Genomic DNA, 26,526 nt, shown 5'->3' with positions numbered 1-26,526 from the left:
TACACACTAATAAAATGATGAGCGTGCACACCAGTCTACACACTAATAAGATGATGAGTGTGTATACCAGTCTACACAGTAATAAAATGGTGTGTGTGCACACCAGTCTACACAGTAATAAAATGATGAGTGTGCACACCAGCACACACACTAAGAAAATCAAAATAGCGATACTAAATTGAGAGCGGATACTGCTTTGCTGGAGCTGAGCTGTGGAGCGTGGGAAAGTGCGGGCGTTTGAGCTGGGCGTGCTAGCTCTGGGTCAGTCGCCAGAGGACAGATCAGCTTTCCTTCCACTCTTGTTTAAATGGCCGTGAGTGTCTCATTTTTATATCTCATTACGTTTACTTTTAACAAGCAAGAGAGTGTCGGTTACACATGCAGCCCATCTATACCCCTCCCTGCTCTTGGTTCCTTATCTCTTTATTTCTAGTGGTTTCTGTCTAAATTTGCTTTAAAGTAAGGATTTCCTAATGACAAGATAGATAAAAATGTCGTGTTAAAAAAGGAGAAGATGTAAAACTGGATACCAGTTGATATTAATTAAATATATATATATATATGTATCAATTGAAAAAAGCCTATTTATTTATTTATTTATTTATTGGTTTTTCGAGACCGGGTTTCTCTGTGGCTTTGGAGCCTGTCCTGGAACTAGCTCTTGTAGGCCAGGCTGGCCTTGAAGAGATCCGCTGGCCTCTGCCTCCCGAGTGCTGGGATTAAAGGCAGTCTGGAAACTTCCCTTTCCACCCAGGTGTGGTTATTCTGGAGAGATGGTCTTTGAGGGAGACTCATAACCCACGGACGCTTTTCTAGAGTTTGGGAGTAGAAAGGGAGGAGCTCACAGCTGTGATCACTAACAGTTCTTGGCTCGAGGTGACATTTGTAGACTCAATTTTCCAGAAAAGGAAACGGGTTCCTAAAAAGATTAACTTTTTGGCCCGAACTCTTCATGAAGCCAAAATGGGACTTCCCTGCATTGCCCTGCTCTCCTGGGATTCTGACAGAAGGCAAAGGGAGACTCTTGAGCTAAAACACGGGTCATGGTCAACAGCCCATGCAGAGAAAGCACCAAACATCCCCAGAAACCTTGACACGGAGCCTCGGTTCTGCCAGAATCTGCTGAGTGGACTAGAACTTGGCCGCTTGTTACTTCTGCCTCATCCCCCCCCCCCCAAAAAAAAAGAACAAGTGTACAGCGCGGGTGGTGGTGGTGGTGGTGGCAGTGGCGGCGCTGGGTGGTGGTGGCACATGCCTTTAATCCCAAAGAACAAGTGTAGCGAGGCTCCCTCACCGCTGTGCTTGGCGGTTGAGAAACGAAATAAAAATCACCTGGACGGCCTTCCCATTGACATCTGTCCCCAAGGAGCCCGCGGTGAAGACAGCGTTGGGCACCGTGACGGTGCTGGTTTCCGACAGGTGCACGTACGACTGAGGGATGTTGAGCTCGCGACTAGCCACCTGCCGGAGACGGAAAGAAATAGCATTTGCTTTATTGATCTGAAACCCTCTTCCAAGTGAAAGTTGACATCTTTCTAGAGCCAAGCGTGAAGCCTGACTGCCTTGTTACAGGGACAGACGCCGAGTCTCGGTTTTAAATGGCACTGTCAAGGACAAACTCCTCTTCTGAGACAGATGGTTACTAAAGAGCTTTTCCGTGCCTCCTCGGGTGCTGGCTTTGGGGAAGCCACACAATGGTATGGCCATGGCATGCGGGGTTTAGAGGGTACGAGGAGGTTGGCGTGAAGCTCTGGGTCCACTGTTCGGCTTGTGCCTCCTCCTGCTTATCTACAGATGAGTTAGCAGGCTGCTGTCCTCAGAGACACTTCACAGGCTGTAAGGAAGTACGGCGGCCAGAGAGGGTTCTGGAACACTGTGTGGTTTTCTAGTTCTAAGAACCTTATCAAATCATGTTTATTTTTAAGGAATTTGTCTTCTCTCTATTTCTCACGGGGAAGTTGTTTCTTATTGATGAGCATTTTTTTCATACACATTAGAAACCAACTGACCAACCAATCAACCAGCCAATCAAACAAACAACCAACCAACCAACAAACCAATCAACCAAACAACCATGTTTTAGGGCTGGCAGGATAACTCAGTGGGTAAGGCTGCCAGCTGCCAAGCTAGACAACCTGAAATCCATAGGGTAGAAGAAGAGAACTGATTCTCTACCCACTGCCTTCTGATCTTCACTGTGATGTTGTGCACGTGCACGCACACACATGCACACATACTCTCTCACACACATACATTCTCACACACATACACACTCACACACACTCATACACACTCACACAGAAACACACAGAAACACATACTCACAGACACACTCACACACACTCACATACACACACACACTCATAAACACAGACACACACTCACAAACATATACACTTACACACACTTTCATACATAGACTTGCAACACTCATATACTCTCTCACACACACAATATACACTCACACACTTACACACACTCATATACAGACTCTCATACCTATGCTTACTCATACACTCACACACTGATATATGCTCGCACACACGCTCGTACACATATACACTCACACATTCTCTCTCACACACACTGTATACACTCACACACACACTCTCATACATATGCTTACATATGCTCATACACACTCACACACATAAACACTCACACACACACTCATACACACTCATACACACTCACACACCTATACACTCACACATACACACTCTCTCTCACACACACTCATACACACTCACACACCTATACACTCACATACACACTCACACACACTCATACACACTCATACACACTCACACACATATACACTCACATACACACTCACACACACTCATACACACTCACACACCTATACACTCACATACACACTCACACCCACTCATATACACTCACACACCTATACACTCACACACATACACACTCTCTCTCACACACACACTCACATACACTCACACACCTATACACTCACATACACACTCACACACACTCACACACCTATACACTCACATACACACTCACACACACTCACACACCTATACACTCACACATACACACTCTCTCTCACACACACACTCACACTCACACACACAACATAAGGAAGTCAGTGGTTTAGGTGAACATCTAAAGCCATGGGTTTGTGGGTCTTCACACACACGCCTTTACACTGTGTGACCTTCTGTGCCCCCTTCTCCTACCATATACACGTCGAATTCAGATGTCACACCCAACAACTGCTATCTCACATCAAGGCAAAGAAAGGAAAGCTTCCCACTGCGATGATCTCGTAGGGAGACGCTTTGAGTGATCTGGGGGACAGTGGCCGGCCCTGTGAATGCCTAAGTAGGGTGTAGACTCTTCCCCCTCCTTCCCCCACCACTCACTTCAAAATAGAAGGTGCTTGGCTTGCCCCAACCTCCAAACAGATTGGCAGCGGTGCCTACAGCGAGCTCAGGTTTCAGCCTCACAGCAGTGAACTCTCAAGAGCTGAGGTTTTCACCAGGTGAAGGAGTCATTGTTAACGGAGGACCTGAACAAACACTTTATTGCTTGAGTTGTCGCCACACGAATTGAAAAAGTTTTATCTTTGGAGACTGATATTTCCCCCCTCCAAAGACCCACGGACTCAATTCTTTTAGTGCAGGAAGAATGATATCAAATTTCCTTTGTTTTAGCTCCCTTCCCTCATCTGCTTGCATTTCTGCATCCCTGCAAGACGGAATGAGTCTTACAATTGGCTTGTGTGTGTATTGTGTGGGCTCTCTCTGACTCAACATGGGAATAACTGGCCTGGCGCCTGTACAATCCAATGCTTCACAACGGGGAGCACAAAGGCTTGCCTCACCTGAATCATTTTGGTGTACAGGCCTTGTCCCAGCTCACAGCCCCCGTGAGTCAGCAGAACCGAGCCGTCCAGGTAGATGTGGACCAGAGCGGCGGCCTGGGAGAAACAACCATCGCACCAGTTTGGAAACTGAGAAGAGCCAAATGCTGTGGGTTTACCTGAGGTTGCTGGACGAACCACGTCCTTTGGTTTAACCAGCCTCTCATCTCTCATTGCCGATAAGAGAGCTGTAGACAACCCCTTGCAAGACACCCTGGGTCTGAAACCATCAACCTAGGTGTGTGAATGTGTTTATTTCCCTTCCCTCCGTTCTTAGCACCTGTCTCTTCAGGGCCTCAACCTGGACCATGCTTTACTGTTCTCTCTTTAACTTGACATGCCCGACTGGAACCCAGATGAGTAAATTTCCAGGCACACTCCTTCGGGGTGCTGGAGGACATGGAGATGGTTTCTGCGTCCCAAAGGCTTTCTTTTACAGCGATGGTGGGGGAGGAACAAGTCTCCCAAGGTAGTTAGTCCTGCTCAGCCACAGCTGGCAGTGTAGCCTGGATACCCAGGTTTAACAAGCTCTCCCATGCAATGTTAACGATGGTCAGGTTGGGGACCCATTGGCTTAGCCTGTATTCTTCACTTTGTCCATGGGGGACTGGAAGCCTAGAGAGGGGGCTAGCTGGCCAAACCCAGGTGCCTAGCGCACGAGAAAGTATTAATGGGGGTTGAAAGCGAAAGAGCAAGGTAGAACTTGAACTCCATGAGAAGCCAGTCACGGTGAAACTAGAGAAGAGGCAAGAAAGGGATCTTTTTGTTTATCCGAGTTCACTCTTGAAACTTGGCTTGACGTTCCAGCACTCATGTTTGGGTGTGGCTTCTCAATGGGTCTCTCCACCAGGACCTTACTGTGGATGCTTTCCAAGGCCCTGCATACTGCATCCCAAACGTCTGTCCCAATATCCATGGGCCCAGCCTTTGTCCCTACTCTCTCCTGCTAAAGGGAACTAACTGCCCTTCATTTCTTTGTCTCCGGTGAGGGATAGCACAATTGCTTGTCATTCCCTTCCTTGTGCATGAGCCCTTTTCAGAGAGCCAGGCATTTGGAGACGGAGTTTGTGGAGGACACAGCTATTCTGCCTTACCTGATTGTAGAAGGCTATAGGCATCCCAATGCTATACTTCATGGGGATGACAGCAAGCCCCTTCTTCTTCCAATAATTCTTCTTGTTAAATTCCTCTGCAGCCTGCCTCCTAGCATAGAATGAGGACTTCTCCAGACATTCCTTCCAGCATCTTCGCAAGGGCTCTGGGTTAAATGTCTGCTTATAGGCTGTCTTGCTAGTTTGCTTGTACATGTTTATTTCTTTAACCTAAAAGGTGAGAACATGCATGCGTTTTTGTTACATGTCTGATATGGAGAAAGTCTGTCTAAAAAAAAACCCTCAAGAGTCAGGCGGTGGCGGCACACAGCTTTAATCCCAGCACTAGGGAGGCAGAGGCAGGCGGATCTCTGGGAGTTCAAGGCCAGCCTGGTCTACAGAGTAAGTTCCCGGACAGCCAGGGCTACACAGAGAAGCACTGTCACAAAAAACCAAAACAAACAAACAAACAAAAAGCAAAAAACTAAAAAAAAAACCTCCAAACCCCCAAATATATAAATATGCAAATGTATATGTTAACAATGATAACAACAATTAAAAAGCCAACAGAGACTACCAACAAATACCTCATGTGCTCCAGGCTCTAGTTTAAGTCTTAATTACTCCCAATTATTCCTACTTGACCTCTTTAGAGTCTTGCCCATGCCAGACTGGACCTCATCCACTAAGTTATGTCTCTGTCTCCCTTCAAAGCCTTCAACTGTGGCCGGATGCTGCACAAAAGGCTGCGATCCTCCTCCTCAATTTCTGGTAGAGTTTCACACAGACTCTGGACTGACTTTGGCAGGATGGGACCATACACCGTGATGTAGACAGAGGCCTGAAAAGTGTTTGTAGCTTAGGGTATGCCGCTTACCTGAAGCCCTTGGGAACTCTGCAATACCCTCCCTCCATGAGAGTGAATCTGGGCTAGCTGACTGAAGGATGAGAGACCTGGGAACACACTTCTCAGATGAGACATAGCCAGATAAGCCAGTCAAATACTCATCAGAAATGTCAATAAAGCCACTTTTGAACCATTGAGCATCCAGTGAGCTGGTCCAGACCAAAAGAGCCCCCAAGTGATTCACAGAATCAAAAGAAATGATGCCATTGCTTGAAGCTACAGGCTTGACCCTACTACAGTAGAATGTGTTAACTGATCATGAACAATGCATTGTATTTTCTTGAAACTATACGTAGAGATTGGAACTCGAGATACAGCCCAGGCGGTATATCCAGGGCTCTACTAGCAGGGTTCCGATCGCTCACCTCTTCAGGGAGTAGGTTACATTTAGACGCCACCGCGGTTACGTAGGCTTCAACTACCACTGTCGCCTGAGGGAAGCCGAATCCTCGGAAGGCGGTGTTAGACGGTAAATTAGTTTTGCAAGCCCTGCCCCGGCACCGAAAATTTGGGATAGAATATGCATTTTCAGATTTCAGCACAATGAACTCTATCACCTGGATTGAAACAAAAATGTAACGTTTCCTCTGTCATCGAGATCTCAAGCCACTGACTTGACGTTTATCTTCAGCTCAAACCCTTTTGCAGAACCGGTTAGCTGTAAGACAAGGGTTTGTCTAGCTAAGGTAAGGACCACGGGCTCCCCTGCCCCCCCCGGAAGGTGTATTTACCATCTCAGACTCATCAGGGGTGCACCCTCCATTGATGTAATACTCCACGTCAGCCGCCTTGATCTCCCCGTTATTCATGAACCCGATCTGCAAAGGGGTGCGAAGAAGACAACTTTCTCAGCAGTCTTTCCTGGCAGTCATACGGTGCCGGGCAGAGACACCCACCACCACAGTTGTCAGCCTGTGCCTAGACCCGTGCTGTCGATAGGCTGTGACAATTGCCAGGGAAGCGTTATCCTAAGGCGACGCAGGAGGGTCTGCCTGTTTTAGGCAGCGTTCTAATCCTCCCTTTTAAGAGGTGTGGCATCCAGACACAGTCTTTAATGTGGGTCGCTTGGCAGAGGACAGGTTCTTAGGCAGACTGCTGAGTTTGTGGGTCTCACTCACTTTGTATTTCCCCAGGAGCGGGTGTCGGCCGGCAGTAATCAGCATGTCAGCGCTACGCTCTAGGATAAAGCGGATTGGGCGGCCAGTCCTGTGGGAAATAACTCCGTTACAAAGCCTCGTCCTCCATCAAGTTGTAGACACACAAGATGGGGAGGGGGAAGAGTCTTGAAGTAATTAGTTCAGTGGTTTTACACGGATAGTAACATGTCCTAGATGACGCCTTGGAAGTAGTGGGCAGATTGGAATTAAAATAATTATTCTGGTTTAGTCAACTGAATATTTGCATAGTATGATGATACAATATTTGGTTATAAATTATTCCCATTTTCTTTTTCTTTCCTTTTTTTTTTTGAGCTTGCTTTGTAGACCAGGTTAGCCTTGAGCTCACAGAGACCAGCCTGCCTCTGTCTCCTGAGGGCTGGGAGTAAAAAACGTGAGCCTGGTTTCCTTTTTCTTTCTTGAGGCAGGATTTTATTACACAGCCCTGGCTAGCCTTGAACTCTCAGAGATCCACCTGCTTTTTGCTTCTGTCTTTGCCTCTTAAGTTCTGGGATTAAAGTGCCTGACTAGTTTGCGTGTTATAGAAATGAGTCCCACGATCATTTTGCATGTGTATGCATAAAAAGGTTTTGTTCTGAATTTCACTTTCAGAGAATAATGGGGGCATTCACAGCGCTGCGAGGGGATTGCTGAGGCTAAAAGTGGGGGCCTAACTCTCTGGAGATGTTAGTCTCCTTATGTACAAAGCCCTCCTGTAAAGTGTCCGTGCAGGACTCTGGCTTCCAGCTCCAGCCAAGCTGCTGTGTTCATTCGAGGAGACCCTCTCTATAGCCGGAGAGTACAAACAAGCTAAGATTCTCACAGATTCTCCTTCTGTATCAGCAGCCTGTGAGTTCGCCTGGGTAGGTGCTATCTTAGTTGGCGTTGGTAGTTACAATGTTTCCCAGACAGACCTGCGCCAGGGTTTGCTTTCTAATTAGAGGGGCAGAGACTAAGGGAACACGGCCCTGCGGCAGCGTGCAGCTGGCTTCAAAACAAGCTGCTGTAAGGCTGGGAGTCTAATTGTCCATCCCGCCAGCTTCAGCTGAATTGCAGGCTGAGATGAGAGGTGGGGTGTGGGGTTGGCTAGCTGATGTTACAGAGGTTGCTTACTTGTTGGCTGCCACAGCAGCGATAGCTCCCAGTAGAGCTGGCTTGGTCACTTTGCCTCCAAAGGCTCCTCCGGCTCTTTTCATGTGGCAGGCAATTCTACTCCTCGGGACCTTCAATGCTGCAGACACATATTCCTGCAAGAGAGAGCCCCGTGGCCACCTAAGTGTGAGTCCATGGTTTACCTTCTTGCAGGTGTGCTGTTCTGATTCTCCAGTCCAAACAACACCTCCATTGATACAATTGGAGCCACCATAGTCTCGTCCAAAAATTCCAGCATACCCAAAGAAAACTCGATCCATCAGGCAGCCACTCTATATTTCCTATTAACCTCTCAGTACCCGGCAGCCTGGAGACTGTGTCCACAGACAGGTCACACCGCAGAGCTATACAGTATGTGGTCTTTGTGACTGATTTCTTTCACATAGCATCTTGCTCTTTATGGATGAATAATATTCCACTGTACGGAATATAATTATCTTTTTTTCCTTGTCGTTTGTTAATGGACAGTGGATTGTTTCCAGTTCAGACTCTCGTAAGTAAAGCTGTTATGAACGTGTGTCTAAATTTTTAAAATTAAAAATGTTTAAATTAGCACACAAGGTGTTAGATGTGTATGTCTTCACGGGCATGCTTCTATTCCTCTTGGCTGCATACTTAGTCACGGGACTGCTGGGTCACATGGCCACTCTCTTTCCAGCATTCCGAGAGACGGCAGAGCTGTATTCCAAGGCAAATGTGCTGTGGGGCCATCTTGTACACTGTAAATATGTGTTACCCTCACTGGTTAATAATAAAAAGCTCACTGGCCAATAGGTAGGAGGGGTTTTTCAGGGCAGAGAGAATGCTGGGAAGAAGAAGGGTGGAGTCTGAGGAGATCCCCGTGAGAAGCAGAGCGAGCAGGATGGGGAGGACGTACTTGAGGTAGATGAGCCTCGGGGTAGCACATAGATTGATAGGAATGGGTTAATTTAAGTTACAAGAGCTAGCTAAAAACAAACCTAAGCTATCAGCTGAGCATTCATAGTTAATAAAAGTCTCTGTGTGGTTATTTGGGAGTGGCTGCTGGGATACAGAAAAACTCTGTCTATATAAATTTGCCGTTTTTTCATGCCTGTTGGTAATTTATGGAAGTTCCAAATTTCTCTGCATTCTTCCAAACACTGCCATCTTTTTTTTTTTTTTTTTAAGTCATAACCATCTTAGTGGGTGGCTTTGATTTGGGTTTCCTTGGTCGCTGATGACGGTGGACATCTTAGGCTTACTAATCATTTACATAGTTTCTTTGTCCAAATGCCCACTCAGATCCTTTCCTGGGGTGGTTTTTGTTGCTGCTGGACTATGGTAGCCTGTGGCTAGTGCCTACGGGCATGCCTGCTGCTGTGGAACTGACTGAATGTAGCCAGGAGGTCTCGGTGGTAGACGACAATGGTGATCTTGGCCTTTGTGGTCCCAGAGCTCCCAACCGGGGACATCAGAAGTGCTCTTGATTACTTTCTGCAATTTACAAGAAGGGCTATTGTTGCCCAGCAACTGTCAAGAGCTCACCCAGCTGCTTGAGGGTAAAGCTGCCTCTGTCTGCTTCAAAACTGGAAACTGTGGAGGCCACAGGCCTATCTGTGTTCAGAGGCAAGGCCATCGCCTCTCCATTGCCTCGAATGGAGACTGATAGCTCCGTTCTGACCCACAGCCCCCGCTTCAGGACACTGGGAGTCAGCTCCCCTGCACGCTATCAGAAAACCCTCAGCTCTTTGCGCCAGAAATGCTTCTCAGGATCCTTTTCTCTAATAGAAACTTCAACTGTCTCCCCGGGCTTGGCACTACGCTAGGGTCAACGACTCTGTTTTGAGAAAAAGACATCAGAAGGTTTTCTTCAGTCCCTGGGTAGATCCGTTGCTCCAGTATCAACCACTATTGCAGGACTAGAGTTTAGGTACCGCCTTTTGAGCCGGCTCAAATGCTTTGAGAATGCAGCTGCTTTACCCATGAACTGAACCGTGATCCATGGGCATATTCACATAGGAGGACCACACTGGGAAGTTCCTGTTCGACACCCAGACTTGACTTCCCTGGGATTGTCACACTGTTATTTGTTTGACAGGGAAAGATGGACCTTGTCTTATACCTTGGCATGTTACTAGATTTTTTGATGACTTTTAAAGGCACCTGCCCCGTGTTTATTACGCTGGACTCTAGTCCTGGTCAAGTATGCAGGGAACTGAAAGACAGGAGTGCAGAGAAGCTCATCCCAGAGTCTCTGCAACACCCTTGTTACCTGAACGTGGGTTGGGAACTGTGTTCCTAAGTGTAACACCATCTCTTTGTCCTCAGCTTGCGGGATAGCCAGGATACTTTGCGTCTCCATGTAGAAATGTTCCTGGCCTTCCACGTGGATCTCACCTGAAAAGCAAATACACAGGACAATGCTTAGACACAGGTTTCGGCATGGGAGCTCTGTTTGTGAGCAGTGATTCACATTGTGAGACTGGAAAGATGGCTCAGTGGTTAAGAGCACTGACTGTTCTCCCAAAGGACCCTGGTTCAATTCCCAGCACTCAGCATGGTGGCTCACGACCCTCTCTAACTCCTCTTTTAGAGGATCCTATTCCTTCTCTCTCCTTCAGCACAGGCACACACATGTTGCTTAGACATACATGTAGGCAAAACACCCATGCACATAAAATAAAATGAAGAAGAAGGGGAAAAGTGATTTGCACTGGCTTGTGGAGCTGGGCATCAATACCATTGGGTTAAAAGACCTTTGCTGTCTGTGCCCGGTAGGTTGAGCGGACCTGGGTTAGTCACTTTGCCTCTGTTGGTCTTGGCTCCCATCTGTTTAGTGAGGTGGTTAGGCTTGTTGTATACTGAACTTGAGACCAGTCCAGCTACCCACCCAGGCTCAGTTGTCGACCTGGTAGGTTAATTTGTTTAAAGTTTCAATCCCAGTGTTCTCAGCTGCAAAAATAGGCAAGCTAAAACAACACCAAGACTGCCCACCTGAGTCAGGTGACATTAGCAGGTGAGATAATGCCACATGCCTGAGTTAGGTTCAGTATATCTTATCACGCTGTGCACCGCATTAGGAGATGTATGTAAATACTAGAAGACAGTGTTCCGCCTGTCCTGGTATGAGAGAGGACCTGCGGGCAGAGGGAACCTTAGGCGCTTTTTTTTTAGATAGATAGAGAAATATAGCTTCTTCCTGTGTCTGTTTTTTCTCAGTTGCCTTCAATTAAAAATAATCCCTTTGCTAGCGTGGCAAATTTTGAACATTTTATTCAGTTTTTTAATTAATTAATTTATTTATTATGTATACAATTCTGTCTGTATGCCTGAAGGCCAGAAGAGGGCACCAGACCTCTTTACAGATGGTTGTGAGCCACCATGTGGTTGCTGGCAATTGAACTCAGGACCTTTGGAAGAGCAGGCAATGCTCTTAACCACTAAGCCATCTCTCCAGCCCCTTTATTCAGTTTTTATTACACGTGTGTGTGTGTGTGTGTGTGTGTGTGTGTGTGTGTGTGTGTGGTTTCTGGGCACTGGAAATACTGTGTATGTTGATGCACGAAGTATTTACATAGCTTTGTATTTATGTAAAACGCATACAGTTAGGAACTGATTGTCATTTTAGGTTCTGTTTAACAATGACAGAGACTTTCAGTTTTCTCAAGCCAGACGAGCTTCCCGCTTCAGAAGCTGCCTCCTCTTCCTGGCTGCTGATGGCCATATGTACCTTCAATGACTTGGTCCACATGTTCGAAGGCATATTCCACATTTCCTTGCTCAATTTTTTTCTCAGAAGACAGAAAGGAATTGTGTTCGAGGGCTTGCTGCAGTGGAAGATGAAACCGAAATAAAATCATTTTTTTTTTTTTGTCCTAATGAGTCATTTGTCCCTATCTGAATTTCACACTTGGTCAGAGCTTTACATAGAAAGACGATTGGAGGCTGCCATGGAGTTGAGCCTTCAGAAACCGATTTAGACGTATTTGTGGACTATCACGAGTCGTTGCCAATGGCTTCTGAGGAGAGCAGAGGGGAATACAAGGGTATATACACATGGCCCCACTTCCAGATTGCTGACTGACTCTCTGAGGCGGTTTAACGACTAAGGTATCATCTCTGGAGCAAGGTGAGTTTATGGCTGAGCAAAGAGGGGTCAAGAAGAGGCAGGTAAAACTCGGAGTGTTCCAGAATGGTCTAGAATGGACGGTTTGAATTGGATTGGAGTCATTTTAAGACAATGGTTCTTCAAAAACGAGGGGCCAGAGTGAGAAGGAGGCAATGCCGGCTGGGATGAGGGTTCTTGGTGAAGAAACAATGGGCCGTGGCAGAGATAATGAGTTTGGAAGGAGGGTTTGGGCAGGACTGGGAGTGGCCTTCATTCTACACCTTGTGACACTGCCTAAGAGGACAACTGTAGATCAGGAAAGAGGACGGTGAACCCTGAGTGTTAGAAAATTAATGTCCTGAGGAGGAGGGCTGCAATGGAAGGCAGGAGCCTCTCGAAGAGACCATTATGAAAATAAGTTATTGAGGATGGGCCTGGAAAGCGAGAACTTTAAGAGAGGAAAGGGCTCAAGGGACAGTTAAAGCCTCATTAGTAGCTAAACATGAACCTGATGACTGTCAGAAAGAACAGGGACAAATCCAAGGGTGCTCAAGGTTGCAGCCTCCTTAAGCCTCTGCCTGTCCATCCACCTTTCCATGGCTCCAGCATCCAACACACAATCCTGAGCATCTGCTATGAGGTTAGCGCTCTCGTAGATACGAACAACGTGAACAAAAAAATATAGTACGGCCTTGCTATCATGAATAATAGCAGAACCTAAATGGCAGCACACATCTCCTGGAGGCGTTCCACACCAGAGGTGCTGGGATTCCCGTCTCTAAACGTCTCAATAACCTTTTGGTGTAGGTGCCCAAAAGTTCCGAGCTGGGGTGTGGAAAGTCTAATTGGTTTGCCAAAGTCTCTATTGCTGCTCAGAGGCTGTCTAAGTACAGTACGAACTCAAGTTATCTGTCTCCTTCGCTTGTGTGTAATCAAAGAACACGCAGAGAGGCAGGGTGCCCAGTAGCTGGCAAGTGTTAAAACTTTCGTGAATTCCACAGGGCTCCAGATGGTCCCACTCACTGCCTGTGGGCAGGAAGTCTTTTTCCTGGTGTTAACTTTCTGTATTCTCAAGCTAGGCCGTGGCCAGAGGCCACGGGAGAAGCGGGTACAGGGTGCTTCATTTTCACAGATCCCTGCAGAAGAGCTGGGGAGAAGAGGGGGTTTAGACAGGACAGCCTGACTTGAGGTGCAGAAAGGTTACTGGGGGCTGTACTCTAAACCTACAGGTGGCACTGGTTAAATTATAGTGGAAGCACAAATTATTTATTCCACGACTCGCTGATTGAATTCGCTGAACATGCCTCCCCCGTTATTCCAGAAGATGGGCGATGCCTACCTCTATTGTGATAATCACTGGCTCTATGTCGTCATAAGCAATCCTCACTCGCTTAGCCGCTTCTTTTGCGTGGGCATAGGTATCCGCGGCCACGGCACAGACGATCTGGCCCACGCAAATGACCTGCAGGAAAGCCACGCATTGTTAAAGCAGGCTCAGGGGCTGGAGATGTGGCTCAGCTGGGACAGTGCTTGCCTAGCATACGTGAAACCCTGGGTCAGATCTTCAGTGCCACGGAGGTGTGTGGAGCACCCGGTTCCATAGTGGGTTCAAGGCCAGCCTGGGACACGTGACATTCTGTCTCAAAGCCAAAAACAAAGCCAAAAACAAAGCGCAGTTTTTCCAAAAGGAATTAGTGGTCCACATTCTTACACTGCCTACTGATGTTTTGGTGACCAAAAGGGAGATCATTTTCTTTTCTTTGTTTTTGTTCTCATTTGACAAGGTTTTTCTGGGTAGCCCTGACTGTCCTGGAGCTCCCTCTTGAACTCAGATCTGCCTGCCTCTGTCTCCCGAGTGCTGGGATGAAAGGCGCGTGCCACTGCACCAGGCTTAGGAAGACGGTTTCTCCTTATGAAAATCATACGTTGGCTTGAGTGGAACTGATCAAAGCTGCTCGTGCCCAGAACGTAGCTACTGGAGTTTATTGATCTGCCCTCTGTTTTCTGCCCACCTTCCTCCTTGTTCCCACAGAGTGACCCAGTCACCCTGTAATTCTTCTTCCTCTCGGTGCCTTATCCTTTCTGTTGCTTAGGTGACTTTCCCAACGGTTAGAAGCCTTCCTTGAGAGGACTTCAGACTTTTTGTTAGAGTCTCCAGGTGAGTCAAGAGCTCAGAGGGAGGGGGAGAGTGACCGAGGCCAACCCTGGGCTTCTAGAGAATGAAGCTCTAGATGTTGGAACCACAACCATCGATTTTGACGTTGGAGCAGAGTATGAGGTCACAGACCACACACGGATCACGCACCTCATCCTGTGCATAGAAAATTTCTCCACTGTGGTTATTTTCTCCTGGAACGTCTTCAGCTGTAATCACGTCAACCACACCCGGACATGCCAGGGCTTCGGACGCATCCAGTGATCTGGGAGGAAGAACACGGGAGGATAACAAGGTTGCAGAAGAAAGATCCCAGTCCAGGTCAGACAGGGAACTCTGTGATGAGCACCAGAACTAAATCACAGCGTAACAGTCTTAGCTGAAAAACATTGGCAGGTGTTCTAGCTTCAGGGCCATAGATCATTTATAACTATGCTTTAAAAATGGCCGCTTCTCACCCAGAAGAGATGATTATCCCAAATTGACGTCAATGTGAAATAAGCTCTCAATTTGGGTGTGAAATAGTGAACACATTTAGGTAGCAGATGGCATCACTGTGCCGTTCCTTACGTGATCTTTGCGTGGGCCCTGGTACTAGTGACGACAGCAAGGAAGAGTTCTTGGTCAAGGGGAGGCATGTCATCGATAAAGATAGCTTCTCCTGTGGCGTGTTTAATGGCCGACTGATGCATGACAGGGTGCCCCACCGGGTCTTGCTGGGGTTGGTTGGGATCCACACACTGTTAGGAAAGAAGGCAAGATATTTGACCTCAGACCTGACGGTCGGGCCTGCTGTGTTTGGCTTGCTTACAGTCAGGAATAACTAGAGGCAACTAGATAATCAAGTCTGTAAATGGAGATCGGTAAATAGCTCTCGAGTATACGGTAAGGGATCTATTCTGGTTGCAATACCCTTCTGCAAAGAAGACAGCGTTTGTGCCCTCGAGAATTCTTCAGCCCTAACTAAGGAATTAGAACACACACACAAATACATATCAAAATAATATGTTCTACTTCAGCTTGCAACGAAGCATAATTTACACAACCAAAAAAAGCATAATAAAAATAGCCAAGGTCCTGGGAGATACGGGGGGGGGGGGGGGGACTGTAGCAAAGCAGGGAAGGGCTTGGGAGCATGTTTAATGCTGAGCAAGAATTTAAAGGGAGGTCAGAGATCCACAGAGTAAAGGGGAATTTTAGGTAACAAGTCTGAAAAAAGTAGAGAAGCAAGATTCAGACTCTAATTCCTTGAGCAAGCCATGCAAACTGTACACGCCTGACCATACATGACATTGGCTGGCTTTTTTTTTATAAGACTATTTATTTACTCATAATAAAGTTATTGAAAAGAGAGGCGCATGAATATAACATGTCTTATCTGCATGTATTGATTGAAAAAAAAAAAAAGAAGCCCTACCTACCTGGAACATCTGAATTCCTTGGGGAGTTTCTATCGGGAAGTCGTCCAGAGCACTCACGAACTTTTCTGGGATGTCAGGAAACTTCTGGGGATCCTGAAAAAGTTACTCTGCGTTCAGTTTTACAATCTGAGCTGCCGCCTTGAGAAACAAGTAAGAGACAGAGTGACCCAGGCTCATGAGATGGTTTCGGCAGGTAAAGGCGTTTGCCATTAAACCTGACGATCGGAGTTTTATCCCTGGAACCTACAAGGCGGAAGGAGAGGACTGACCTCTCTGACCTCTCTCTCTCTCTCTCTCTCTCTCTCTCTCACACACACACACACACACACCTCTATAAGGAAAAGTTTAGAAAGACACACACTAAAATATTTGCAGAGGTTGAAGATGGGTGGCAGGATTGCACGTAATTCTCCCATTTTGGTTCTAGTTCCAAGTATTAAAATATCATTTTTCTTACTTCAGTAAGAAAATCTTTTTTAAAGAGGGAAAGATGCAGTTTGCCTACGGATGACGTTTCCTTATGGTTGGTCAACCTCATATGGCGCGTTAGCATTTATCCCTCAGAGGGAGTGGTGTGGCTGCTCCCTTCTGAGACCCAGACTGAAGGGAGCAGTAGCCGCAGGACCTCACCGCAGCCCCCGTTATGGTCCAGTCCGAGCAGGGCTTGTTCCCTGTGAACAGACCCAGGCGACCCCGGGGCCCAGAGAAGCAAGCCATTTACCATTTTGTTCAGCCACCGGCGCACTTTGAGGTAGAATTTGAAGAGCAAGCTGACGATGAGAGTCCGTCGGTATTCCACCATGCCGCCCTGGGCTGCTGCTGGGATGCGGATCTCCTCCAGAACCCACCGGCACGCGTCGCTCAGCATCTGGTCATCCCATTGCCTGGCAGGACGGGAGATGAACGTGTCACAGACGACGTCACCAGGGCTGGACCAGTTATGGTGAGAGGAGCCCCTCACAGAGCAAAGCTGTTTGTTCCCTGCCTTCTGTAGCTTTGGAGCCTGTCCTGGAACTATCTCTTGAAGACCCGTGTCCTCTGCCTTCTGCAAATGCCTTTCCACGTTCTACCGTGAACTGACCCACCAAGAGCACCTCGCCAGTGCTGTGACCCTGGGCGTCAGCCGCCAGACCAGCGGCTCTCAGCCTATGAGTCACGACCCCAATGCACACACCTGAGACCATTGGAAAACGCTGATATTTACATTACAATTCATAACAGTAGCCAAATTACAGTTATGAAGTAGCAGCAAAGATAATGTTATGGTTGGGGGGTCATCCAAACAGGAGGAACTGTATTAAAGGGTCACAGCATTAGGAAGGTTGAGAGCCACTGGTCTAGAGCCACAGGCCAAAATGAAATTCTTCCCTTTATGCATTACTCGGTCTCCGGTGTTTTCTTAAAGTATGTTACAGCAAGCGGGCAGACACCAGACCACCGGGGCAAGAAAAATAGGGTGTGACTCTAGTTATCGTCTAAGTCCAAACAAACTGTCCTTAAGACAGCCATTAGCTTTCTTTTCTTGTCTCGTCTTTTCTTTCCTTCCTTCCTTCATTCCTTCCTCCCTTTCTTTCTTCTTTTCCCTCCCTCTTTTGAGGCAGGATCTTTCCTAGCCCAGACTGGCCCCCAGAGTGCTATTCTCCTGCCCCCTCCCCAAACGCTCCACCACACCAGATATCCCTTAGTTTCTTCAGCATCTGATCTAAAAGTTGCCAAGTGTTTCTTTCTGTGTCTTCCTCTGTCTTTTTTTTTTAAAGTTGCACAAGCCAATAGGATGGATTTATTTAGGTTAAAAAAAAAATTGACCCTGTAAAAAAACCAAAGGTTTCTGAAATCTGGAGCCTGGCACACAAGCCCAGCGAACAACAGATTAGGACTGAACAAGTCACAAGTGGAAAGTTTCTAAGGTTATCTTGGAAGTGAGGGTTTCGTTCAGTATCCAAGGAAAACCGCACTAAATCCCACTTACTGGGAATGAGCATAAATGGGTAAATAAAAACTATGGCAAAAGCACTATTTGGAAAAAATTAAAAGCAAAACCCAAACCAAAAAATCTTCCTTGTTGCTAGCCAGCAGGAGTGTGACAGGAACAGGGCTCTTTGACCTTTCAAAGATTCCATCTTCTTGATGTGGCTTAAACACACTTTTTATCTTCAGGATTCAGTATTGGGGATATTTGTTTATTTTACAGGTTAATTACTTAAAAATCATATCTACTCAAGCTAAGCAATTTCTGCAATAATTGTACAGAAATCTGCAATAATAGAAGAATATTTATACAAAATATTGTTTGTATAAAATAGAAAATGTTTTTGTAAAGTATATTTATAAAATATCAAAACGATTTATAAATGATGTATTTATATAAAAATATATATGTTTATAAAGTCTCAGAAAGATTTCCACGGTATAATCTTAATGAAAATTCTTCAAACAGAAAGGTCTGTGCGTGGCAGCCCAGGTGGGCTGTTGCTTACCTCCCAATGAGCTGCTTGCAGGTTTGGCTCGCAGAGACCACCGTGGGGGCCACACTTCCGAAGAACATCTGGAGATCCTTGATGGTGTTTGTGCCTTCTTCAAACTCCACGCTCATGCCAGCGTTGACAATGGCGACGGCGTTTTCCTGACGTTGGGCCAGCCGGAGGCCTGCCACAAAGTGCCACTGGAGACAGAAGAACACTCAGGATGGTTAGTGCATACCACCCGGCAACTACTCTGATTGTGTGTGTGTGTGTGTGTGTGTGTGTGTAGGTGTTTGTGGGAATGTGCACAAGTGTGTGGTGGAGGTGGAGACCAGAGGTTAACATCAAAGTTTTCTTCAGTTCTCCCCATTTGGTGGAGACTCTGCTGTCTTCGTGTTACATTGCCTCTGTCGTATAAACATCACCGTGCCTTAAGCGTTCAAAGGTGCTCCTCTGCTAACACAGCCTCAGACCTCCTGCTGCTCCTCTTCTTCTCCGTGCTACGCTCTCAGTGTTGGTCCTCGGATGCTGTGACTGGTTTGGTCTGCCCATCCCTTGCTTCGTCCTCTTGCCTGGAAGTGTGCCCACCTCCCCACAGACCCAGAGCCTATTACAGGCTGTGTTGGATCCCGGCTGCTGTGTTGTGCCATGTGTCCGTCTGTCTGTCCATCCGTCATCGCTGTCGTTGTTATGTAGTGCCCCCCCCCCCCCCCCACAGGATCCATTACGCTGACTTCCAGCCCAGAACTCCTTCAGTTCTTTATCCACTCATTTCCCATCCTTGGCAATTTTAAGTTTTGTTTCCTATTTCAAACTTTCCCACTAGACTTAGGGAACGCTAGGCCTTTTAGACTCTTGTCCTGTCTTCAGGGCTCAGTACTGTGTTGTAGAAGTAGCAAGAACTTAGTACATAAATGGTTTCATTTAAATCGCCCAGTTGATAACTATAGGTAATTGACAAATAGCTATGATAAAGTTTCAGTTCACTAGAGACTTCTATAGCTGACAGGGGCTATAATTTTACAGACTCCCAGCTAAGATGCGTTTTCATCTATAACCACAGTTTCCACCCACACAGAAGTTTCTGCATTTGGAAGGCCAGCGTCCCTTTAGGAACCCCCTGAAAAGTCACAGGTGGCCCTTCCGTAGAAACAAGTGCGATGGTCATCTGGGACTCGATCCCTCACTGTGGGTGGCCCCAGACTCTCTCAGAAGCAATCATATGCAATAGAGAGGCCCATCTGTTTGGAAGCACAGGGCAAGGGGACATGTGGAGGCAGGCTGCAAGTACAGGAAGCTCACCTGGGTAGTGTATGGGATGGAGACAGACACCACCACCCATTCTGGCTTCAGGTTGGTCTCGGGGGACCCCTCAAGGAAAGCGCCATCGAAAGGAATCTGCTGTTCTCCTTCTGTTACAGAAAAAGGATCTGGATGAAGACACATTTACAAACAGGAGACTACACCATGAGTATCTGGAATGTCTGGTGTGATGAACTGGTGTGGGCTAGGAGCCGGAGTCTGGGGAACTGAGTTCTGCCCCGAGCCTGGGCTGCCTGAGGCAAGTCATGTGAACTTGTGTGTGTGTGTGTGTGGGGGGGGGGGGGGGGTTCCAGGCTTCAGAATGACACGGTTAAACCAGGTGAGCTGAAAGTTTCTTAGCCCATTGCAGGCCAATTGGCTTAAAGATCTTTAATATTATTGGTCAACAACCCGCTACAATGTATAACATTTCACAAATGAGAAAGGGGAGATCCAGGGAAGTTAAACTACTTTCCCAAAGTGGCATAGTGGAGTGTATGTGTGGGCGTGCGTGTGTGCATGCGTGTGTGTGTGTGTGTGTGTGTGTGTGTGTGCATGTGTTTGTGAGTGTGTGTGTGTACACATGGGTGTGGATACACATGTCTGTGTACATATTTTGTACATGCGTTTAACAGCCTTGTTACATCAACCATGGATGCTGTTCCCCGGGTTCTCTCTACCTTGGCTTCTTTTGAGTTAGGGTCTGCCACTTGGCCTTGAACGTGACAGTTAGGGAGACTGACTGCTCAGGGATCTGCTTGCTGTCCCTCTCCAGCTTCTGGGATTATAAGAGCTCCACCATGCTTGGCCTCCCCGCCCCCGGTGGGTTTTGGGGATTAAACTCATGCTGCTTATACAGCAAGCACTTTGTTATGAAGCTTCCTGTCCAGCCCCATCTCCTTTTCTTTGGTTAAAATGATAAGCATGTGCCCTTTTTTTTAGATAGTTAAAAATCATTGGAATCACTGTTTTAAATTAAGAGTGCTACATTAGCAGCACTGTGAATAGCAACAACTTGCTTTTATTCCCCTAAATTTAGATTATTTTTCTTTCCCAAAGCTTATATTTGAATAAAAAGGAGTAATGAGTAGTATATAAAAACTGCCTTCTTTTCAAAACCAAGGAAAGAAATGTGTCGTAAACCTTAATGCTGCCGAGAAGCCTCTTAATCTTTACTCTGTCTTTTGCATTTGTTGATTTATTAATTGTATGTACGTGAGCTACAGTGATCGTGTGGAGGTCAGAGGACAACCTGCAGGACTCTGGTTCTCTCCTTCGACCACGTGGATCCTGGGGATCAAACTCAGGTTGCCAGGTTTGGCAGCAAGTATTTAATCCACTGAGCTACTTATGACATAAGCCCTGATTCTTTTTTTAAACTTCTTTGATGCTATAATTTTGATTGCTTATAGATCAAATATTTAAGAAAAATATCAGAGACATTAATCCAGTCTATAGAGAGCAATTGGAAGGGCAGCAAGGAAATCACAGCTTCAGGTTTGAGGAAATGTTTGAGGCTCAGAGGCCAAGTAAGATATTCTTAAGTTCCTCCTTCCTTCCTTCCTCCCTCCCTCTCTCCCTCCCTCCCTTCCTCTCTCTCTCTCTTTCTCTCTCTTCTCTCTCTTTCTTTCTTTTCTTTTTTTTCCCCTGTTTTTTTGAGACCTGGTTTCTCTGTAGTTTTTTTGGTGCCTTTCCTGGAACTAGCTCTTGTAGACCAGGCTGGCCTCGAACTCACAAAGATCCGCCTGCCTCTGCCTCCCAAGTGCTGGGATTAAAGGCGTGCGCCACCACTGCCAGGCTTGAGTTCCTATTTCATAATATACGACTAGATCTCTGCAATATTCGTAAGTATAAAATCAAACACCCAAAGCTTGGCCTCTTACCTTTAGACATCACATTGATTGTAGCGTTTCCTGCTGCTAGAATGGGGTTGAGGTCAGAGAAATTGGGCCGGCTCACCATGTGCCCGCCTAAAGACTAATAAAAAGAGGACATCAGAAAAAGCTTCACTCTGTTATCGGACAAGTAAAGAATCATGATCATGTACATAGAGCTATTGCATACATTTTAAATTTTTCCCTTTTGCTCTGCAGAAAGATCTGGGGTATTTGGAAGCTGCTAAATCATCCAGACACCATGCCATGCTTATCTCTCACTTCTGACCCACCTGAACGACACAGTCACAAAAGCACCTGTGCAGGTGAGGAGAAAAACAGTCCTAACACACATTTGCGTCTGCTCAGAAGCCTTCCTTGATATACGTGCTCATTCATGAGACAAGTAAGAGGGGTGAATGGAGACCTAGAGAATGATGCCAGCCTCATTCATAAAACCGAGTAAGAGAAGTGAGTGGAGACCTAGGGGGTGATGTCAGCCTCATTTATAAAACCAAGTTAGAGAAAGGAATGGAGACCTAGGGAGTGATGTCAGCTTCATTCATAAAACTAAGTAAGAGGGATAAATGGAGACCTAGGGAAAAAGTTAGGGGGAAAGTGATGGTATAACACACACACACACACACACACACACACACACACACACACACACGAAGTCCTATAAGGGAGAGTGGAGAGCCTGCAGTCCCATAAACAGACCTGGAGTATGGTGCATTTACATTTAGGATAGCTGCCAAGCTGCAGAGAAACCCAATGCTTCTCTGTAGCCTTAACCCTTCATCAGAGTCTGCTTGGGACAGACTTGAACAGGGGTCTTTAGGGGACTTACGGGAACAAGTTTATTGAGAAGAGCAAGGTCCTTCACAAAATGGACATAAAATACGGATGTAAGAATATGTGGCAGATTTATGAATCAGCAGAAAGCCAGAGACAATGATGAGAAATCCATGTCTGCTGGGCCGCCACGTCCTGATGGTTTGTTCATCGTGCGTGCAGTAGGGAGTGGTTTTGAGCCAATTACCCTGAAATCTTAAGTAGTGGAAAATGCCAGCAAGTGAGGCATCTAGACACCTGGGGATCCAAGGATGTATGCACAGGAACACATGTCAGGAATGGACATTGGTGCAAAGGTGAGAGAGAGCCAATCAGAAGAGCATCTGGGAAGGCAGCATCTTGTTAGCTACACGAGCTTCATAGATGGCCAGAGCTGGATGGGACTCTGGACACAGTCTCATGTGGTTGGTCTTTGTTTGTTTGTTTGTTTCGCTTTTGTTTTTTAAGACAGGGTTTCTCTGTGTTACTTTGCTTGTCCTGGAATTTACTTTGTAGACCAGGCTGGCCTCAAACTCAGAGATCCACCTGCCTGTGCCTCATGAGTTCTGGAATTAAAGTCGTGTGCCACCACCGCCTAACTTTAGCTTCTGAACTCAAGTGACTTCAGTTTAAGGACTTCAAGTGGCTTCCCTAGGATAACTGGAACAAGAATCTGTGCCTCTTTTGATGGCATGGTTATCATGATTAGTGATCACTTTAGACACATACACACACCTCCCCCAACACATACACTTGTGATATCTGTCATTTGGAACACACACACAAACACACACGCTCACACACATACGTGCATACACACAAACACACACACGCGTATACACTGTGGCTTAGCTTATAGAACAATAGATAGCATACAGCCATATTCCTAATCTGGGGCCCTGCAAGCGTCCTCAGATGTTTCAGGAGGGCATGGAAGGTCTTGGTCTTCTCCCTTGGTTGCTCTGAAACCAGGAAATCCAAGGCATCTTTCAACTGTGCCAGGCTCTGTCCAGCCCCTATTGTTGCCCCTGAATGCAAAAGATTAGAACATCAGATTATAGTAAGCGTGCATGCCTGCTTCTAAATAGATCCACTCTTCGTGCATTTAGTTGGGATGGCAACAACTGATGATCATTAGGGATACTTCTAGTGATTTGCTTTATTGTGATGGCCAGCATTCAAGTCTACTTGATCAGATGGAGGAGAACCTACAAAATTGTAAAGCTCACACTACGCGTATCTGAGGGCATTTTGAGAGAAGATTAACTAACGGGAGACCTCCCTAAGGGTGGGCAGCACTGTCTTATAATTTGGGGTCTGGGATGGAGAAAGAACACTAAACCGTAAAGAAAGAGAACTGAACATTTGACACTCTCTGCTTCCTCAGTGGGGAAGCATTGTAGCCTGCCACCCCCCAGCCCTTGTTCTTATGAGTTTGATACTCTCTGTTTCCTCACTGTGGAAACATTGTAACCAGCCACTCCCCCAGGGCTTGGTCTCATGAGTTTGATACTCTGCTTCCTCAGTGTGGAAACATTGTAGCCAGCCAACCCAGTGCTTGTTCTCATGAGTTTGATACGTCCTCACTGGGGAAACATTGTAACAAGCAGCCCCTCCCCCCCACCTGAACTTGTTCTCATGAGTTACTCATCACAGGATTTGCAAACGTGCTAACAGGGTGTGGTTTCAGTAGTGTAGTCTACCAGGTCTAATACAGTCCACAAGAGAGGGACTAAAAAATTCTCAGTATGTGCCCGGCACCAATTAACCTACTGCACATAAAAAAAAAAAAGCAATTCTTTTTATCTATGGCATTAAAGTTTTATGGCGAGTCCATGAGGGAAGCAGTTTCCTGCTCCTAGGAGCAATGAACACTAGTTGGAGCAACAAATGTAGCTCTGTGAGCTCTGTTGTCCATCTCTACACCCTCGCCAATGACTTTCCCTCACCTGTTGATATATTCTAATAGTTAAGAAAAAATAGTGACAAGCCACCTGACTTAAGACAGACACGTCAGAGGGATAGCAAGAAATTACCCAGTTGGTTTCTTCACCACGCTCGTTTTTTTTTTTTAAACAATTTAAGCTTAGTATTTTTAGCTCTTATCTATTCAATTGCATTGCATGTGTCCTGGTGTATCAGGGAGCCTTGTTTGGGCATTCTCGGCAAAAAGAAGACAGACGAGATCTGGACCTGACTTGGGAGGCGGGGGAAATCATTTAGATCATTTGATTCTGAATCTTCCATAGGGTTCTGGAGATTCCAAGGTATGGGATAGGTCTGTCTCCTAGGGCTGTCCTAACGAGCAAAGAGAGGTCATGTGAATGTACCTGGCAACATGTGAAAAGAATGAGCATTTTAAATCTCGTGGTCAGGACTGTGTGTGTGTGTTCATGTGTGTGTGTGCACGTGCATGGGGACGCATGTGTGTGTGATGAGCCTCAAAAGAGAAAATGTCTTAAGGGTTTATTGGACCAATCTTTCTGTACTTGGCTAAACTCTTTGAGCTCTTTGGAACCTTCTTGCTGTCACGGCTTCAATGACAACGTGACTCGGTGACCCAGTGAGTGAGATGTCCTGAGGACACACTTATGGTGAACACATAGCACATGCCCAGATTCTCTGGATGAAGAAGCGAAGCCAGGACTTCTGTGAGGTGTTGCTATTGTCACTGGTGTCTCACTGAGCCAAGGCTGATGCCCCATTTGAAAACCAAACCACTTACCATTTTCTGTGTTCTTGACCAAGTGCAGTTCTGGAAACCGAAGTGGGGATATAAAAACTGGATGAAATTCGCCTTTAAATTTAATACTGGGTCCTTAAGGAGAGAAACAGGAAGCAATTAGAAAGTGATCAGTGGGTTACTGGTACAACAGAGTAAAAACTATCATGTATAGAATTTATTTGCAAAAGAAAAAAAAACCTTAAAGGACCCTGAGTCCCATGAGTCAAAATGAGCCTCGCTTATGGAGAGTCTGAGGAGGGGCTTCGGTTACCTGATCTGAACGAAAACGTAGGAATAACACATACCCACTGCGGTATTCCCCATGACAAGTGGGGCTTTCGGGTAGCTAGCTTTGAGTTCCAGAAGGTCTTCCAAGGTCACAGGCATGAACCAAGTAGTCCTTGGCCCTCGGAAGGTCAGCCTCCGCTTATCTGGGTCTTCAGCCATTCTCTGCAGAGAAGAAAAGCCATGGTGCTTTCCAGGGATCCAAAGGGCCCACGGGTCATTCTAGCCTTCTTGGGCTAAAACTACCAAATCGACGAGACCATATCCCGCGAGGCATCTAAGGGCAGTGTTTATACTCGTGAAGTAACTGTCTCAAAAGGTGCATCAGATAGCGCAAGTGCCTTGGTCCGTTCCAGTTCTGGCCTGCCGTTGAAGAATTAGGATCTCCACCCCAAACAGCCCCTGAGGAAGAACTGGCTTCTCAGGAGATTTACCGCACGGCTCTGCTAACTTGCCTCACTGCTAAATTTACGTGAGGTGAGGTGGAGAGAAGCTGAGAATACTTCCCCCTTGGTTCTGGGGAAAACTGTAGGTAAATGCATTTCCTTGCCCTTGCCTCCTGGGTCTTCAGCAAATTCGCCCTAGGACACGCCCACAGGCCAGCCCTTGGACACGCCCACATGCCAACGCCGTGTAGACAACCTCTTCACGGAAACTTCCCAAGTGATGCTAGGTCATTTCAAGCTGACAATTAAAGCCAACCGTTCCACGATCCATAAAAAAATAAACTAAAAACCTGACTCATAGCCAAGGTGTCTTAAGTTCTCACGCTCTGAGGGGCACACGGCACTGGGTTCTGAGAGGTCAGGGTAATTCTCTGTCTCCTGTCATGGCTTCTCCATGGCAGTAACAGGAGTCCAGACCTACCACAATGTGCCTTGTTATTTTATTTTTTTGCCTTTTCTTTACTAGGTTGAACCAGTGGCTGGCTGATAGAACAGTCAATTCCATTGTCCCAAGCATCATTTTATTCTCATTTTCCTGGTTTCCAAATTGGCCTTAAGACACCATCAGGACCTGAATGACCTTCACTGACTCCTCTATGCTCTGCCCTCGGGATCTCCAGCTGAAGGGATTCAGTCAACGGGACTCTGAGGTCCTAGCAGCACCGCTCTTTCACGTGCTCCGGTTTGATCGCCTACTGAAAGAGCTGAACGAGTCCCTAAAAATGACTCCATCGTGGTGGGCACACACCCGTCT

General features: G+C 46.6%; 1 protein-coding gene across 1 annotated transcript in view; it reads right to left on the bottom strand.

Annotated features, from left to right (window-relative positions):
- LOC121444847 (aldehyde oxidase 4-like) overlaps positions 1 to 25,890 on the bottom strand; it is a 31,868-nt gene extending 5,978 nt beyond the window's left edge. The window contains exons 1-21 of the mRNA XM_041646757.1: positions 25,573 to 25,890; positions 25,347 to 25,491; positions 25,042 to 25,134; positions 23,193 to 23,344; positions 21,492 to 21,585; positions 19,609 to 19,718; positions 18,322 to 18,506; positions 16,566 to 16,728; positions 15,845 to 15,937; positions 14,994 to 15,163; positions 14,574 to 14,688; positions 13,608 to 13,730; positions 11,891 to 11,987; positions 10,433 to 10,557; positions 8,161 to 8,294; positions 7,009 to 7,096; positions 6,622 to 6,708; positions 6,256 to 6,447; positions 4,987 to 5,214; positions 3,854 to 3,949; positions 1,333 to 1,461 (exon numbers count right to left, since the gene is read on the bottom strand). Coding sequence (XP_041502691.1) covers positions 1,333 to 1,461; positions 3,854 to 3,949; positions 4,987 to 5,214; positions 6,256 to 6,447; positions 6,622 to 6,708; positions 7,009 to 7,096; positions 8,161 to 8,294; positions 10,433 to 10,557; positions 11,891 to 11,987; positions 13,608 to 13,730; positions 14,574 to 14,688; positions 14,994 to 15,163; positions 15,845 to 15,937; positions 16,566 to 16,728; positions 18,322 to 18,506; positions 19,609 to 19,718; positions 21,492 to 21,585; positions 23,193 to 23,344; positions 25,042 to 25,134; positions 25,347 to 25,488 — 2,616 coding nt within the window. The 5' untranslated portion in view covers positions 25,489 to 25,491; positions 25,573 to 25,890. The remainder of the gene's footprint in view (positions 1 to 1,332; positions 1,462 to 3,853; positions 3,950 to 4,986; positions 5,215 to 6,255; positions 6,448 to 6,621; positions 6,709 to 7,008; positions 7,097 to 8,160; positions 8,295 to 10,432; positions 10,558 to 11,890; positions 11,988 to 13,607; positions 13,731 to 14,573; positions 14,689 to 14,993; positions 15,164 to 15,844; positions 15,938 to 16,565; positions 16,729 to 18,321; positions 18,507 to 19,608; positions 19,719 to 21,491; positions 21,586 to 23,192; positions 23,345 to 25,041; positions 25,135 to 25,346; positions 25,492 to 25,572) is intronic.
- Between the last annotated feature and the right edge of the window lie 636 nt (positions 25,891 to 26,526).

This window comes from Microtus oregoni, unplaced genomic scaffold (assembly GCF_018167655.1).
Source record: "Microtus oregoni isolate MIOR12 unplaced genomic scaffold, Mior012 000144F_ref0000341, whole genome shotgun sequence".
Lineage (NCBI taxonomy): Eukaryota > Metazoa > Chordata > Mammalia > Rodentia > Cricetidae > Microtus > Microtus oregoni.
This window is presented reverse-complemented; position numbering and strand designations above follow the sequence as displayed.